The sequence below is a fragment of the Cetorhinus maximus genome, chromosome 28 (assembly GCF_964194155.1).
Source record: "Cetorhinus maximus chromosome 28, sCetMax3.hap1.1, whole genome shotgun sequence".
Taxonomy (NCBI): Eukaryota; Metazoa; Chordata; class Chondrichthyes; order Lamniformes; family Cetorhinidae; genus Cetorhinus; species Cetorhinus maximus.
In genome coordinates this window covers 26,622,620-26,640,168 of record NC_135906.1, presented here as the reverse complement: position 1 = coordinate 26,640,168, position 17,549 = coordinate 26,622,620, and the positions used below count along the sequence as shown (strand labels likewise).

At 40.6% G+C, this 17,549-nt stretch overlaps 1 protein-coding gene across 2 annotated transcripts in view; it reads right to left on the bottom strand.

Moving 5' to 3' along the window:
- stxbp2 (syntaxin binding protein 2) overlaps nucleotides 1–17,549 on the bottom strand; it is a 51,571-nt gene that overhangs the window by 13,762 nt on the left and 20,260 nt on the right. For both annotated transcript variants that reach the window (XM_078531438.1, XM_078531437.1), the window contains exons 4-10: nucleotides 16,681–16,757; nucleotides 13,450–13,528; nucleotides 12,194–12,297; nucleotides 11,249–11,397; nucleotides 9,505–9,589; nucleotides 1,104–1,234; nucleotides 437–544 (exon numbers count right to left, since the gene is read on the bottom strand). In XM_078531438.1, coding sequence (XP_078387564.1) covers nucleotides 437–544; nucleotides 1,104–1,234; nucleotides 9,505–9,589; nucleotides 11,249–11,397; nucleotides 12,194–12,297; nucleotides 13,450–13,528; nucleotides 16,681–16,757 — 733 coding nt within the window. The remainder of the gene's footprint in view (nucleotides 1–436; nucleotides 545–1,103; nucleotides 1,235–9,504; nucleotides 9,590–11,248; nucleotides 11,398–12,193; nucleotides 12,298–13,449; nucleotides 13,529–16,680; nucleotides 16,758–17,549) is intronic.

The window sequence follows — 17,549 nt, the reverse complement described above, 5'->3', positions numbered from 1 at the left end:
ACATAGCAGCTTTCATGACCTCAGGGCATCCCAAAGTAATTTAAGTAAATTAAGTACTTTTGAAGTATAGTCACAGTTGCACAGCAAGGTTCCACAAACAGCAGCAAAATAGTGACCGTATACTCTGTGTTAGTGATGTTGGCACAACGTTGGGGTGAACTCCTCTGCTCTTCTTCAAAATAGTGGCATGAGATCTTTTATGTCCACCCAAGAGAGAAGATAGGTCCTGACTTTAACATCCCATTCAACAGACAACACCTCTGACGTGCAGCATTCCCTCAGTATTGCACTGGAGTGCCAGCCTGTATCCAGTATCTAGACTGCAGCTTGAACTGGCAATATTCTGACTCAGGGGCGGGAGAGTCATCATCAAACCACGTCTAACACCAGGAGATAAATGTTAAACCGCTCAATAACAAACCGCTCAATAACATACTTGGAGACGTCAGCAATGTGCATGTGGCGCAGCTGAAGCCAGAGCTCATCATCCTCATCAAGGAGTGTATCTTTTACCCGAGACTCTGCAACTCCTGCAGTTTCATACCTGAAAAACAAAGCAACAAGGTCTCCACACGTGTATCCAAAAATACTGCAAAGAAATCATAATGGATCTCTTTTAATATGGATGTAATTCCCCTGCTTTCTCTTCTCCCACCCAACTAGCTATATCTTCAACATCTACACTACTTTCAGGGATAACAATCACCCAGACATTATCTCTGACATTGAAACAGTAAAATTAGTAACTAAAAATCAAAAAGAACTGTATAATTTTATTTAACAATGGAGCCATGAATAGCTACTACTAACACCGAATGCCCTCTGAAACACACAATAAACCAGGAACAAAACTTCTCCAAGGCCTCAAATGGAACTCTGGAATACTGTGGAACGATTTCTGACTGCCAGGTTTTAAAAGTTTTAAATGCTCTGTTTAAATTGGCCATTACTGTACATAGTACCATTCTCAATTTGAATGGGACTCCTTTACATCTCCGTTACAACTTTCAATATAATGTACCACAGAACAGGATCATGGAAAGCTCTTGATGAAGCCTCAATATAACTTCTTTTCTTGGGAGTGATTTAAAAAAAAAACTTACGAGTAAATATCCTGATCAATCGGTAACAAATCATAGGCCATCGCCTGGAGGGTCAGCTCATGCAGGATTGGTGACACAGGGTCGTAGCCCCGGTCCAATATCAGCAGCTGTGAACGTGACTTTTCAGGGCCCTAGACAAAAGATTGGAAGTTTGAGTTAAAAAAATATATAAAAATTAGCGACAAGATTAAGACCGTTTGGCCCATCTTGATTCCATCTATCCAAAAGAGAATCCCAGTCTATACAACGACACGAGGTCACAATGTATTGCATAAATCCTACCGAGTGTCCTTATGGTTTACAGAGAGGTGGCGCTGGGCTCAGAGTTATTGGTATCGGTATGGTAAAGAAAGGGCGGCATGCAAACCAACAGCTTAATTCATGACGTAGATGCTTCCTCCCACCACATACTCGGAACCACGAACACCCCACCTTCCTGTTACAGAGCTTCAGATGCCAGTCAAATTTGGATGAGGTTTACAATTGAAATGCTGGATGTTTTGACAGTTTGTGTGGACACTGTTTTAAAGGGTTACCAGCGCACCCGACTGAAATCCTGCTGGCAGCTTTAAGACAGCGTCTGGGACTCGAAGCAATTCCCAGAAAGCAGGACTACTTCAAATAAGGCTGAATAAGAATTGTTTTGTATTAGGAAATGCTATTTCTAAGAAATGGAAAAACAGTCAAAGAAAAATAAAGTCAGTTTACAAGGAGAGTTGTATATCTATTTGTGTTCTATAGAAATGCTGATCAAGATGAGTTTCTGTTAAAAAACTAATATCCAGATTATATTTCTTGTAGAGTCAATATTACTGCAACAGAATGCCATTTGTAGTAGAATACTGCTCTTACAGGTCGGAGAAGTGACTGTGTTTTGCAATGCTCAAAAGCTCCAGGTGGAGGCGCTATTGCACAGTAAATCATCACTCACTGCAATGGTACAGGGAAATGCTCAATCTCTACCTAATGCTTAGCAAATTCATTTACTCACCTTTACTCCCGTTCAAGTTAGGTTTGGCCAGGAATCAAAAACACAGGGGCAGAGTCTCAGAATAAGGGGCTGATCATTTAGGACTGAGATGTGGAGAAATTAGTTCACTCAAAAGGGTTGTGAACCTTTGGAATTTTCTACCCCAAAGGGCTGTGGATGGATGCTCCATCGTGGGATGTGTTTAAGGTTGGGGTAGACAGATCTTTGGTCTCTCAGGAATCGAGGGATATGGGGAGCAGGTGGGAAACTGGAGTTGAAGCCCAAGATCAGCCATGATTGTATTGAATGGCGGAGCATGTTCGATGGGCCATATGGTTTACTCCTGCTCCTAGTTCTTGTGTCCAGTGCTCTTATAGGTTATGAGTGTTTTTTGACCTATGCAGCAGGAGTCTGCTTTACTGAAATCCAAAAGTATCTTATTTTAAAATGGAAGCTTAGGAAAGTATAAAGCATTGGTTGCCCTTCTCAAAAGCACCAAAATGTGACTTTTTCCTCTGGTGGGGTGGCAATAAACAAATCAGTTAGTGAAAATATTTCATGAACATTTCTACGATAAAATGTCTTTACTAGATTGCAAACACCAAATCTAAGGAATGTTTATTTGGATATACCATAATCTGTGAAGGGAGAAAATAGTGTGTGTAAACTGGATGCTAAAATTAGCAGAGATGGACTGTGGAAATAAGTTACACATGATGATAGTTGAGTTAGAAAATATTTTTAAGGTGTAAACTGAAATAGCTGCAATGTATAACACTGCGATATCATTAACCAGGGTTCTGTGTAGGCATACAAGTTTTTCCCAAAGCAAGATTAGGTTAATGGTACCTCCAGATATACAGTCTTGCCCATTACTTCCTCTAGTTAAGGGCATTAAATTACCAACCTAACAACGGTTTCACATACACAAATTGAAGATTTCCATCTCCACAAGTCTGAACTGACTCTTCCACTTTACAATGCAACTCAAATCCACCTCCCTCGGATGTAAGCCTGCACTCTGAACCAAGATCGATCTAAAATACTTTGTCAGATGTAGAAATTTTTCGGTAGAACTCAGATGTAGAACATTCAGTAGAACACTCTTCCCTCTCTTCTCCGTCTGCTATTCAAATGTTAGAACACCAGATGGAGCTAAGTGAATGTTTTATTATACAACTGTTCAAGTTTTAATAAAGAGGTTTGTAAAGCTGGGGGTCTCTTTGGTGAAGGTGTGGCAACATTTACAATATGCACTTGTAATTAAACCACTCTGAGAATACTCCCTCCTTACCTCACATTTTACTGTCCTCTCCTCAAGACATTGATTTCCTCACTGAAAATAGATTACAGACATTTCCTTTTACCTCGATCATGACACCACTGTGCAGTGGTCACTCCTACCGATGCCAGCACAGACAGATGCATCTGTGGCAGAGGATGAGGTCAAGTATGTTCTTCCCTCTTGTTGGTTCCCTCAACATTGCCACAGACCTAGTCTAGCAGTTGTGTCCTTTAGGTCTCGGCCAGCTCGGTCAGTAGCGGTGCTACTGAGCCATTCTTGGTGATGGACATTGAAGTCCCCCACGCAGAGTACATTCTGCATCCTTGCCACCCTCAGTGCTTCCTCCAAGTGGAGGAGCACTGACTCATCAGCTGAAGGAGGTGGGTACGTGGTAATCAGCAGGAGGTTTCCTTGCCCATTTTTGACCTGATGCCATGAGACTTCATGGGGTCCAGAGTCAATGTTGAGACTTCCAGGGCAACTCCTTCCTGACTGTATACCACTGTGTCACCATCTCTGCTGGGCCAATTTCAAACAGATCTAGCAACTCAAGACTGGGCATCCATGAGGCACTGTGGGCCATCAGCAGCAGCAGAATTGTACTCGAACACAATCTGTAACCTCACAGCCTGGTATATTCCCCCCCATCTACCATTACCACCAAGCCAGGGGATCAACCCTGGTTCAAAGAAGAGTGCAGGAGGGCATGCCAGAAGCAGCACCAGGCATACCTAAAAATAAGGTGCCAGCCTGGTGAAGCTAAAACACAAGACTACTTGCATGCCAAACAGCGTAAGCAGCATGCAATAAACAGAACTAAGCGGTTCCGCAACCAATGGATCAGATCTAAGCCCTGCAGTCCTGCCATTGTCGCAAATGGTGGTGGACAATTAAACAACTCACTGGAGGAGGCTCCACTAATATCACCATCCTCAATGAAGGGGGAGCCCAGCACATCAGTGCAAAAGATAAGGCATTTGCAACAAGCTTCAGCCAGAAGTCCTGAGTGGACGATCCATCTCTGCCTCCTCTGGATGCCAGTCTTCAGCCAATTCAGTTTCCTGCCGGTGGGACAGGAAATACCCAGGATGGTGATGGTGGTACCTGGGACATTATCTGTAAAGTACAATTCTGAGTGTATGACTATGTCAGGCTGTTGCTTGACTAGTCTGTGGGGCAGCTCTCCCAATTTTGGCACAAGGAGGACTTTGCAGGGTCGACAGGGCTGAGTTTGCTGTTGCTGTAAGTCGATGCGGAGTGGTCTGTCCGGTTTTATTTCTTATAGACTTTGTAGCTTTTGACACAACTATGTGGCTTGCTAGGCCATTTCAGAGGGCATTTAAGAGTCAATTATATTGCATCTTTCTGGATGTGTGGGAGCAGCAGTGTTGAAGGGGATGGAAGGGGAGGAAGAGCTTAGGCCAGCGATATAAGGCCAAGCAGCTGGCCTGTATGGTTGTATGCATAGTCAGAATAAAATGGCACCCAGATGACTGCCCTTTAATATTGCTTTCAGCATTCATCTCCAGAAGCCTGCTGAAACCCTCATCACTAATAGGTGTATCATCATTTCTGGATTCAGCAAGATAGATATATTATCAGCATCAGGAAATTAAGAAAGTTTTGGGACAGCAGAAATAAAACTATTTAACTTGGTAACACTGCTATCTGCCATGAGGGATGTTTTCCAACTGCATCTGGAAATTCAAATCTTTCTCAACATGATATTCAATTAAACACAGCATGTAGGTCTGTGATTAATGACAACGTCAGCTAGTAACGCACACAGCAATAAAGTAATGAATACAATTAATTCGCTAGCTACATCTTCACTAAGTCTCCATTTATATAATACATTGAACTAAGTACATAAACATTCAAGCAACAGCCAAGACATGGGTATTTATTAGATACTCTTTTCCACGGCTAGGGTATGGAATAAATTCCAACCTGTGTTGTGAAGGTGCTCAACGGTTGGCTTTAGTCAGAGTTGCTCAATTGTGTGTTCTGGTTGGGGGAGCTGTTTTGGTAGAGCTGAGTGTTACTTTCGGGTGCTTTAAATCTCTGAACCCTGCATGTTTCAAAATGATTTTAATGTCTTTAAATCTCATTTAACTGTCAGCACACAAGTGCCCAATTGCCTCTGAGGCAGAAGCTTCAAACTAAGACTTGGGCAAGTAATCTAGGGCAGCAGCTCACTGCATTGCTGAGAGAGTGCTGCATTGTTAGAGGTGCTGACTTTCAGATGAGATGTTAAACCGAGGTCTTTTTTGCCTATTTATGTGGATGTAATGTGCGCAATGTAACTATTTGGTAAAGAGCAAGAAGCTCGCTTAGTGTCCTGGCCAACATTTATCCATAAACAATCAGAAATGCAGCATAACTGGTCATTTATCTTGGTTTTTGGACCAGCTGCCCACAAAACAGTTGTGACTATACGTCAAAAATAATTAATTGACCTTGGAAGCTCTTTGGGATAGTGAGGGGATTTGAAAGATACTATTTAAATACAAATTCTTTCTTGTAATTCATATCCCACATCCATATTGGATATTTATTATTGGAGTCAATATCTCCTTGTAGGAGCATCTTTCTTAGCCCTCCCAGTAATTGATCTCTCAATGTCTCAAACATCTATTTTGACTCATGAAAGTTTTTCAAATAAGTTAAAAAGACAAATTATGTTCCAGGGCATTATTTTTTTTAAGTAGCACAGCATGTTTAAATAAATGTTTTCCTCCTATTCTGCTGATATTCCTTCAGAGAGTACCCAATTTAAAAGTCCCAAATGAGCAAAGTGCACGGCTGTCACTTTTACAAGGAGACTACACGCTTTGCAAAATGTGCAAACTGATACCACTTACATTTAACATGTATGTAGAAAGCTATTACCAAGAACTGCTCCTGAATCTGCTGGACAAAAAGAGACTCACACAGTAACATCCACAGAAATAAATGTGCGCTTATTTACCCTTGGCTGAAATGTAGCGACTGTTCGCATTCTGGAAGAAAAGGGACAGGAAACTGGAAATGGACATGGAAGGAAGGGACAGAAGGAAGAGAGAAAAGAAAACAGTTTAAAAAGAAAGTAAGAAACACTACAATGCAGATGGATAAATTAAGACCATGCCCCATCATGTTCACTTCATAGGCTTTCCAGAGCACTTTCACAGATAACCTTGCAGATTGTGTTAAAAAGTTAAGTCTACTTCCTAAAAATTATTCGCTGATCTCCTGTGGTATTGCTCCCAGGTAGTCTGGAGCATGATTGCAGTGTTTCACTGTTCATGAGCTTCAACATTGATCAAACCCTCTGTCTGGGCAAATCTGGGTAATTGAGACAGACCTGTAATTATAATCGTTTTCAGCTTTCAGGTCACCGCCCTGCCTTTCTTTATTTTAAGAAAAGATTATTTTCCAGGTGTAACAAAGCTCCTAATTTTCTCCCAACTATATAAAAAAAAAGGAATACTTAAAAAATATTCTCAAAGTTGGGAGTTAAGTCACTGTGAAGTCATTAATAAGTCATTAAGTTATTTGTCAAAATGGCCAATTATTCACCACATTAGAATTTTGTAGCAACAGCTGAGAATGGATAAAAAACAAAATCAGAAGTCAAGAAAGATAAGACGGGGAGAAGTACAAAACAAATTACTCCCATCTGACTTTTGTTGGGTTACATTTCACAGGTGACTGTCCTCTGCTAAGTGGCCATTCTTCATTTACCAACCAAAATACTTGTGCACTGACTATTCAACTGCCAAGGGCATCACATCAGAATCCAATCCTGTTGGCTCCTACTGTCCATAAGTTTCAAACATGTATTTTTGGAAAGCAAGTCATTAGCAAGGGCCTTAGCTGGTTTTCCTCCTCAAGCTTTACCCAATAGACTATGGGTTTTTGGGGGTGGGAGGAGACAGATTGGGGTGGGGACGGTGGGAGTTCTTGAAACTCGGCATTTTGAAGGGTGCGGAGGAAGAGGAAGAGGAGGAGGAGGAGGAGGAGCTATATATTTTGAGGTATGAGATATTTCCATTTTTATTCTGCTTCACCCTCCTTATCCAGATATTTGATTTCTGGGAACTGTTCCGCTGAAACCATCAGACAGTGGTTGCAGATCAAATCTCACGGACACGCGGCACAACAACGGCCCTCAGTGGTAAATGAGAGTCAGTCAAGCCATAATAACTCCTGTTAAAGCTGTAGAATTTAGCACGACAGCTTCGTACTGATCTATCTGGTTAAATCCAACCTCAGGTCATTTAAAAATTCTGTTTAGAAAAGAATTGCACGCTGCAGTAATATTTGATGGTAAAACTCTGGCTCAGAGCAGCTGCTGAACTTGCCTAGGCGACAGGAGTACTGAGATTAGAATCAGAGCTAAAAGCAGAAAATATAATTTCTTTGACATCCTGAGTCAATGGCTTCATACTGCTAGTTCAGCTTCTTCACAGTGCAAACACAGTAAAGCCCTCTCAGCAAGTCACTCCATTAAGGTTATTAACACACCCATTACTCTTCAGTGCCTCTCCCTTTCCTCGACCATCATTCCCACTACTTAATGGCAATAATGAGGAATCTCCCAAACACATAGGCATGCTTCAGCATACAAAATTTTTAAAGCAGTTTTAAGAGGTACTTTAAAATGAAAATTATACTAAATTCCAAGAGGATAAAAACTTATCACCAATTTAAACGCCCACAATGTCCAAAAAAGATAACGCCGACAGATTAGTACAAGGACCATTCAACATGAGCTGTGGATAAAGGGGAGCCTGTAGACGTACTGTATTTGGATTTCCAGAAGGCAATTGATATGGTGACACATCAAAGGTTATTGTGGAAAATAAAAGCTCATGGAGTAGGGGGTAACATATTAGCATTAGAAGATTGGCTGGCTGGCAGAAAGTATGCATAAATGGGTCTTTTTTTGATTGGCAGAATGTGATGAGTGGAATTCCACAAGGGTCTGTGCTGGGGCCTCAACTTTTTACAATTTATATCAATGACTTAGATGAGGGGAGTGACAGCATGGTAGCTAAATTTGCAGATGACACAAAGGTAGGTAGGAAAGTATGTTGTGAAGAGGACATAGGGAGGTTGCAGACGGATATAGATAGGTTGAGCGAGTGGGCAAAAATCTGGCAGATGGAGTATAATGTGGGAAGATGTGAAGTTATTCACTTTGGCAGGAACAATAAAAAAAGTAGAGTATTATTTAAATGAAGAACGGCTGCAGAAATTCCGAGGTGCAGAGGGATCTAGGTGTTCTAGTGCATAAGTCACAAAAAGTTAGTATGCAGGTACAGCGAGTAATTAAGGCAGCTAATTGAATGCTATCCTTTATTGTGCGAGGAATTAAACATAAAAGCAAAGATGCTATGCTTCAGTTATACAGGGCATTGGTGAGGCCACATCTCAAATATTGTGTGCAGTTTTGGTCTCCTTGTTAAAGGGTGCAAACGCATTGGAGGCTGTTCAGAGGTTTACTAGATTGATACCTAGAATGAGTGGGTAGTCTTACGAGGAAAGGTTAGATAGACTGGGCTTGTTTCCACTGGAGTTTAGAAGAGTGAGGGGTGACTTGATTGAAGTATATAAGATCCTGAATGGTCCTGACAAGGTGGACATGGAAAGGATGTTTTCTCTTGTGGGCGAGTCCAGGACTAGGGGGCACTGTTATAAAATTAGGTGTCGCCCTTTTAGGACAGAAATGAGGAGAATTTTTTTCTCTCCGAGGGTTGTGCGACTTTGGAACACTGTCTCAGAAGGCGATGGAGGTGGGATCACTGGATATTTTTAAGGCAGAGGTAAATAGATTCTCGTTATGCAAGGGAATCAAAGGTTATCGGGGTAGATGGGAACGCGGAATTCAAAACACAAACAGATCAGCCATGATCTTATTGAATGGCGGAGCAGGCTCGAGGGGCCGAATGGCCTACTTCTGCTCCTATTTCGTATGTTCAAGTACCAGGCCTTGCTTTGAAGGCCAGTTCTCATGTATTCCTTTAAACCTGATGTTCACATTGTTTGCCACTTGCCCTCCAGTGTTGATGATTTTACAAATGATGTCAGCAAAAAGAAAAAGCAAAATTAAAACCACAAGGTGCATAAATGACAGTTAAATCAGTAATGATGTGGCTCACCTCCCCCATGCTGGGATTATCAGCCTTGTATGCATTCAGTTTGTCGTGAATTAGATTTGCCATTGTTGAATTGATTTCTGGGCCCCTAGAAACATAAGAAGAAGGTAAATTCACACCTCAACAATGACATGCTTTATCGCATTTTAGGACTGAGTGGCTGTGGTTGGGGGGAGGATGGGTTAACATTAAGCCCAAAAGGTTCACTGAATCAACCAAAGATCGAGAGTGGAATTGAGAAGGGTACAGTACTTTAGGCACACAATTGTTAAAATGTCACTATTAAATCCCCAGAATTTAATTTGCGATGTAACTGCACCAGTTTCTGGTGCATTCCAAAGGAATATCATTCCTGAGGAACAGTTTTAGCACGCTGTATCAGCAAACACAAACAGGCCAAACAGAGCAGGGGTCAAATGTAAAACTTACTCTCCTCTTCCAAGCTTTGGAGAGCATCGCTTCTCCCCATTTGCTGCATCAGTGCACGTTTTCAATTTCCTACACATGCCATCTCCCTGAGCATGATATATTACCAATTTATATGGAAAGCTTTTGTGCTGTGGGCTTGCAGCCACTGGGAGCTAGCTAATAACTGCCCAAGGTCAATTCCCAACAGACCTTTGATGAGACTTTCACAGCATTAGTCTGTTGAATGGCCCCCTCCTGTGCTGCATACTTCGACGAAAGGACTTTGTATAGTCCACTGCATTGATAAGCCCTTCAAATTGCAATTTGTAATTGAAAAAGGTACACTATTTTGGAAAAAAAAAACACAATTGTAGGAGAAAACGAAAACTTGTATTTTCTTTCTTGGTGCTTGCTTTTTTAGATTCGGAGGTTTGAGGGGAGAGACTGCAACTACTACTCTGCATTTATGTAACAGCTATAACCTTTAAAAAAAATTCCAATGCATTTCACAGAATATGAAGAAAATGCATACACAGCCAGAAGAGAGATTGGATAGGGTGACCAAAGGCCTGGTCAAAGTGCTGGGCTTTAAAGGGCACTTTATAAAGTATGAGGGCAGTGGAGAGGCAGAGGGAATTTCAGAGTGGCTGGAGGCACAATCACCAATTATGGGGCAAGAGGATGAGAGTTGGAAGCTATCGAAGGATTTAAAGACAAGATGAATTTTTAATTGGAGGACCAGAAACCAATATAGGCCAGCAAGAATGATGTGAGAACAATGTGGGATAGGATTTAAGCAGCATAACTTCAGACGCTTTATTGGCCTGAATTACAACAGGTTTTGCTAACTTTGCTAGCTGAAGGAGGAAGGAAACTACTTCTAACAATATGTCTTCTTCATTAGAAAAACCACCTCCTCTAGCTCCACACATCCACTGCCAAGACCCTCATTCATAGCTTTATCACCTTCAGCACAGCTACTCCAATGCTTTCTGCAGGGTTCGAGCGGTAGAAGTTCAGAGGAGTTGTAATTTATGGAGGTGGGAAGGTGAGGGGCCAATCGGACGGCATTCCTTCTTTAGTTCCACCATTAAATTAGAGCACGACTAATGAGTATCTTAATTTCATCTACGCCTTGGTTCCATAACCTTGAATACAAAAACCCAGCAAGCTGAGCTTTGAACAAGCCTCAATTTTTTTTTTGGTGGGTGGTGAGGGGCACAATGGGGGAAAGAGATAGAGAATGTTCCAGGTTTCCACAGACCTTGGCCCATCACACGGGTATGTCACTAAGGGGAAACTGCACACTGATCTCAATGTGAATTATGAACAGACTTACTTTCTGTATCTCACAGCTGGATATTCCTTCAATGTTTCACATAATGTTGCTATCTGTTCAGCCAGATCCTCCAGCAGGGTACTATTGCCATTTGCAGTGTGAGCGCTGAAGAAGTGATAGAATGAATCTGTAGAATCCAGCGAGAACACCTTATGGAGATCACACACACACACACAGTCACTGGATGCCAGCATTGGGCACAAACAGGCTATACTATAGACAAGTATGCTGTGAAATAAGTATTTTATTCAAGAAAAATATGAAACACAAAGATGTACTTTTGACAGAACATAAGTTAAGCTATTAAACTGAAATTAAAACAAAAATATTTGTATTTATCCAGCCTGCCACAGAAATAGATTAATTTTCCCTATTTTAACAATGCAAAATTATTACCGTAATATAGCAGCTCAAGGGATTAGATTTATCATGTCAAAAGGCACTTGTTAACAACTTTAATAAGCGGATTGCCTTAGAAGGCAGCAATATCTGTGGAGCTGCCATGAGTCTGTAATCTTTTCATTCCTGAAACACTGGAGAGCCCTCTGGCCTCAAGAACACAAGTTCATTTTATAGATATTTGAAAGTGCTCAGTTTTGGGTAAGAAAAAGTGTATAACAAAAGTATAGTTAGATGTTAAGTTAAAAAAAGTCAAATCAAAATTTCTCTCAAGTAAAAAAGGGTTTATTTTTAATTTTTAATATACAGATTTTATAATTCCTTTTTAAGTTAATTAGCACAATTTTGACTGTTTTTAAACTTTGTTAGAGAAGAAACTGTAAAGGCATGTCAGATTTTCTTTTTATTCACCTTGATTTGAAAAGTCTTTTGAATCATTAATATGGTAAAACGCAACTGCCATTCATCCATATTTACTGCGGCATCAGGATTGCTGTACAAGGTCAAATGATGCATTATTAAAGCAGGTTTCCTGCAATTACTCACTTGGGATTCAAGAGGAAGGAAAGACGCATGGATTTCTTTGAGGGTTTTGACTACTTTTGTGCACCGTGATCTTCCAAGTTCGGTAAACAGTGACTCTGGACAGGCTGGGGGGAGCAAGAGTTGGGATTGAAACCAAACCAGACTGATCAATGCCCAGCATAACTTTTTCGATAGATTATCTATCTTCGCAATAGTTAACTTACAAGTAGGGGCCATGGCCAGTTACAGAGAGTGTGCAAAGATGGTGTAACCTCTATTGAACTATTAAATATGAAAAATGGGCATCATACTTTTAAAAAAGGTTTCATTTTGCTATACTTTGAAATAAAATCTGCCTTCTTTAGGTTTCTCTCTTATTTTCTTTCTGAAACCCACTCCACCCCACTCCGAGGTATAAACAATCCCAGGATGAGGTTAAAGTAGAGGTCTAATTCTAGATAAGTATCAGCTCCACCTTTATGTCAGGGGTTAAGAAAATATTTGGGCAATCATTCCTGGATATTTCCTCTTGAGGGTGAAAAATATGTGGGAAACCTAGTACTGTCAATACCCTGTGGCATGAGACAGAGTGCCAAAATGTACAATCACCTTAAGTTTTTAGTTCCCAATTTCCAATCTACCAGTATAAAGGATGAAGACAGTACTTGCAAGTCTTTGGCAAGGGGTGGGGGGGGTGGAGATGTGCATAGATTTAACACAAGTTAATCTAACTGGACAACTTTGTACCTGGATGAAGGCTTGGAGAGAAGCAAGCTGGCCCAAACAGGTATTATAATGGTAAGATGTCAAAGCAGCCTCATATTGAATGCAGTACGCGAAATTGACCATATCTTAATTACAAGAGGCACAAAGAATACATTTTATACCATAGAAGTCAGCCCACGAGGCTGTCAAGCCAAATCCAGCTTTACAGATAGCAGCAATTCACTTGGAGCCATCTACTCTAATCCCATATATCTTGACACCGTATCCTTTTCAAATTCTTATCCTGTTCTCTTATAATTGTTAATTGCTGCCTCAGCAGCCACTTAGTTTCCAATAGCTGTATAATATAAATTAAACCACGCAGCATATGTTTCCTGGATCTCATGCAGAAGTATGGAAATCATACACATCCTTCCAAATGCTCTTTCAAAAGGGTCCGAACCATGTATAAAGAAAGCGCAGCATTTGGAATGGCATTGGTTGTTCCAATACTCCAGGACCGATTTCTACTTGTTCATGTTGAGAACAAAACCTGAAACATCAACACTTACAATCAATGAAGAAGATATGGGCTGCTTTGTACATAAATGTTGGTATATCTTTGAAGTCATTAATCAGGGCTCGCACAGACTGGGAAAGAAAAAAAAGAAAAAATAAATCACCCAGGACAAAAATAAAACAGAAATACATAGGCACACTGTAAATTGTAACTTACAACTCCTATACATACAATGGGCAATCACTCCACTACTGAATGTGAAGCAGTGGGGCACTAGTTTAGTGTTTCAAATCCCATCAAGTTATGAAATTGAATTCAATAAATCTGGTAATTTCGTGGATTGGGAGCCAACATGAAGACAGTCAATTTGTCAAAATTCAACAGGTTCATTGAGATTTTTGGCAAGCATCTTTCTGAAGGGCAGAACTTTCCCTAACAGCTGAAATTTCAAAATCCATCCATTCTTTTGACAGGTGCTGACTAACATGTTGTTTATTTCCAGAATTTTACATTTTAATTTCAATTATGTTTCAGCTCTGAACTCAAAACATTAAGCTTGTCTTTCCACTAAACAAATGTAGACTGACCAAGGTAAATGATCTGCTAAATGGGACTGAAATAAAGCTCAGCACAGAGAAGAGGTAGCAAAATAAAGGGAAAAACAGGGTCACAAATCAAAAACGAAATGCCCAATAGGGCTTGTGACAATCTAAAACTCTTGGAGCCGAAAACAGCTGGGAATCTCCAGTAAATCTGCCTATACCTTCACTCCAAACACTTGACCAAGATGTTAACCCTCACTTAAAAAAATAAGTTGCAAGGCTTGCTGTGGAAGGGCACAGGCTTCCAGACAGGCAACAGTCAGGTTAATCATTTGCAAGGCAATTTTGCATTTGTATCCTGGTAGGGATGGGCCTTGAGGGTAATGCCCCTTCCGTCACACTAGGTCCATGGACAAGACAGTTCTACTGGGGGGGCAAATCCAGGTACCCAGGAAAAGTGGGTTTTCACTATAACCAGGACAAGGTAAAGTAGCAATTTATACTGGGAAGTACTATTAAAGGTCCAAGACTCAAAGTCAGAAGTTGACAACAATAGTGCAAAAAGTAAACTCACTGGACAAGCTTTAACAGTTTCCACCCAGGATCAGAAAACAACATTATTGTACACAGTGAAAAAAATGAAAAGCTAGTAGAAAGGGTACATACCCTACAAAATTACGCTATTAGGCAGTTAACTTGGATTGTATCATTAATGGAAGGGCAAAACCAATTAAGACCATCCAGGTCTTCAAACCTGGCCCGATCAGAGAGGCGTGTACAACTTGCATTGCAATTTGCTCCACCCCAATTTATTTAAACACTTGAGAGCACTGAAGCACTTCTACACCGAGGAGTGCTGTGGAGGCTGGAATACAGCATTCCTGCTGGCATTTACTAAGAAGAAACAGGGGACATCTGGAGGCCAGACGATATTGGAAAACCACATTCGAGGGCCCCACAAGATGCACGGAGACAGGTTTTTATTGCCTTCTACCCACAAACGACGAATTTAACAACTCGAAGCTGAAACAAAAGGAGAAGTAAATGTAGGGTTTATGTAGCACGGGGCTATCACTGAACACCACTTACAGGGGAGATGCAACCAAAATGTAAAAACCTCTGAAAACTTTCAAGAAAGCAAGCCATAATCAAGTTTCTTACTAAGACCTATCAAATGAAAGCTCCAAGATATCAAATATTGCAATCTACATTATTCAGTTTTGATTGCTGCCTTTCTAAAATCCCAACTGGTTTGTAAACTATACTTTTCTGTGGTATATTTGATCCTAAACTTCTACAATTAACTTTCAATCTGTTCATGCAGGTATTTGATCATTGCTTTTCTGTGAAAAGAAGCTAACTGACAGATCATTAAGAATTTGGATACTGCAAATTCCACATACAAGCATGCATGACAAACACCTTTAAACCGATTTATATTGCACTAAAGTCCTGTGATAATGGAGTTGGCTCCTGACATGCAGATCCCACACAGCCAGCAGCAGCCAGTGAGCAAACATGGCAGTATCTGTGAAAGGGAGAGGCCCATCTTTATGGGTCTTTCCAAAAATGTTAAAGCAGATTTACTAATACATTACAAAAATACATTTATATAGTGCCTTTAACATAGGAAAACACCTCAAGGCATTTCACAGACACACCATCAGATCAAAACAGACGGAGTCAAAGAAAATATGAGGGGGTGACTAAAAGGTAGGTCAAAGATGGTCTTAAAAATAGAGGAGAGGGGGATGACATATAGATGGGAATTTCAGCCTCACTTGTAGAGTGCCAAATTTCTAGTCCTGGGATTACCGGTTTAATTATCTGATATAGCCACCAACTGCAGCCAGAGAAGTCCTTCCTTGAGCTGTACAGGTAACAGAAGTGGCGCACATAGCAACGTATCATTTATAACCAGGGCTAGCATTTTTTAGTGTCTTAAGTTTTTAAATGACAATATTAACACAGTCTCTACTATTCTGAGACTACACTGGAAGATCATGTCTATTTTTCAATTTGCTCTTTTTTAAAAAAAGAGCCAGAATTTGCTGTGGCAATAACAATATTTTAAGAAAAGAATGTCAGAACAGGTTTGAACAGAGCTTAAATTCAACCCAGAAAAAAGGGATTTAAGGCATGCCACTCTACTAGCCCCTACTTGTTCATATAATAAACTGCTGCTCATTAATTTCCCACAGTTGTAGTGCCATTTACTTATGTTCTTTGTATTTTTACTCAGAGCTGATGTAAAGTTGTTGGTGGTGATACAGAATTCTCCCATAATATAAATGGGGAGGTTCCACAGCAGTAGCAACTAACATAAAAAAGGAACCTCTTGCATTTGAATAGTTGCAATACCAATTAAACCTAGCATCAGACGCTCTCAATGCAATCACTAGGAGACCAGTGTGGTTTTCCTTCAACTGGACTGGATGAGGTGTCAGCTGTGGCTCAGTTCATAGCACCCTCGCCTTTGAATCAGAGGGTTGTGGGTTCATGTCCCACTCCCGGAAACCAAGAACTGTGATTGTACTCGAAAGAGTTGCAGTCTGTGACTGTTGATAACTCGAAAGAGAGTTTCAACTGGACTGGAGATGCATTCTTCAGCAACGTAGGAGATCTGCATTGCAATAGATGTGTGCCACACCCAGTACCAAAAAGATTACTGAACATATTGACAAACACATAACCATAATGAGCCCAGTGGTGATCTGAGCGTTTATACTTGCAGCACATGCCTTTTCTGATGGTGTAATCAAATAGATGGCTTCCAAGCTGGGAATCGGCTCCCGCCTCTTGTTGATATCTTCAACAACTGGAATAAAAAGTGAGAGCAATGCTCTAACAGGATTTCAAGTATCGTTGTATGATAATTAACACTGCAGTACACAGAAGGCAAATATATTAGTCTGAAGAAGAGTCATATGGGCTCAAAACATTAACTCTGTTTCTCTGTCCCCAGATGCTGCCAGGCCTGCTGAGATTTTCCAGCATTTTCTGTTTTTAATTCCGATTTCCATCTGCAGTAGTTTGCTTATATTTAGATATATTAATCTGCTATGCAAAAATGTAATGCAAGCTGCGAATGCCATGTACAACCTAGGCCCCAGGCAAGGAGGGAAAAAAAAAACAGATTTCACTCTCAAATTAGGGATAGTATTTTTGAATCATTCACAGCAATAAAGTATTTTTGCCAAAAGAGCTAATCCTGATGCTTTTCTCTGCAAACTGGCTTTAACAAATGCATACAATACTTACAGCTTTGTTTAAAAAGGAAGAGGGGAAAATATCTTGCTGGAGTTTTTTTTGAGGTGGTAACAGATAAGGTTGATAAGGGCAATGCTGATGTTGATGTGGTGTATATGGGTTTTTAAAAGGCATTTGATACAGTGCCACACAACATTCTAACTCATGGAATAAAAGGGAAAGTAGGCACTTGGATAAGAAATTTGCTGAGTGACAGGAAACAGAGTAGTGATAAATGGTTGTTTTTCAGATTGGAGGAAGGCTGTAGACGAGTTCCCCAGGGGTCAGTGCTGCGACTCTTGCTCTCTCTGACATATATTAATGACCTAGACTGTGGTGTTCAGGGCATGATATCAAAATT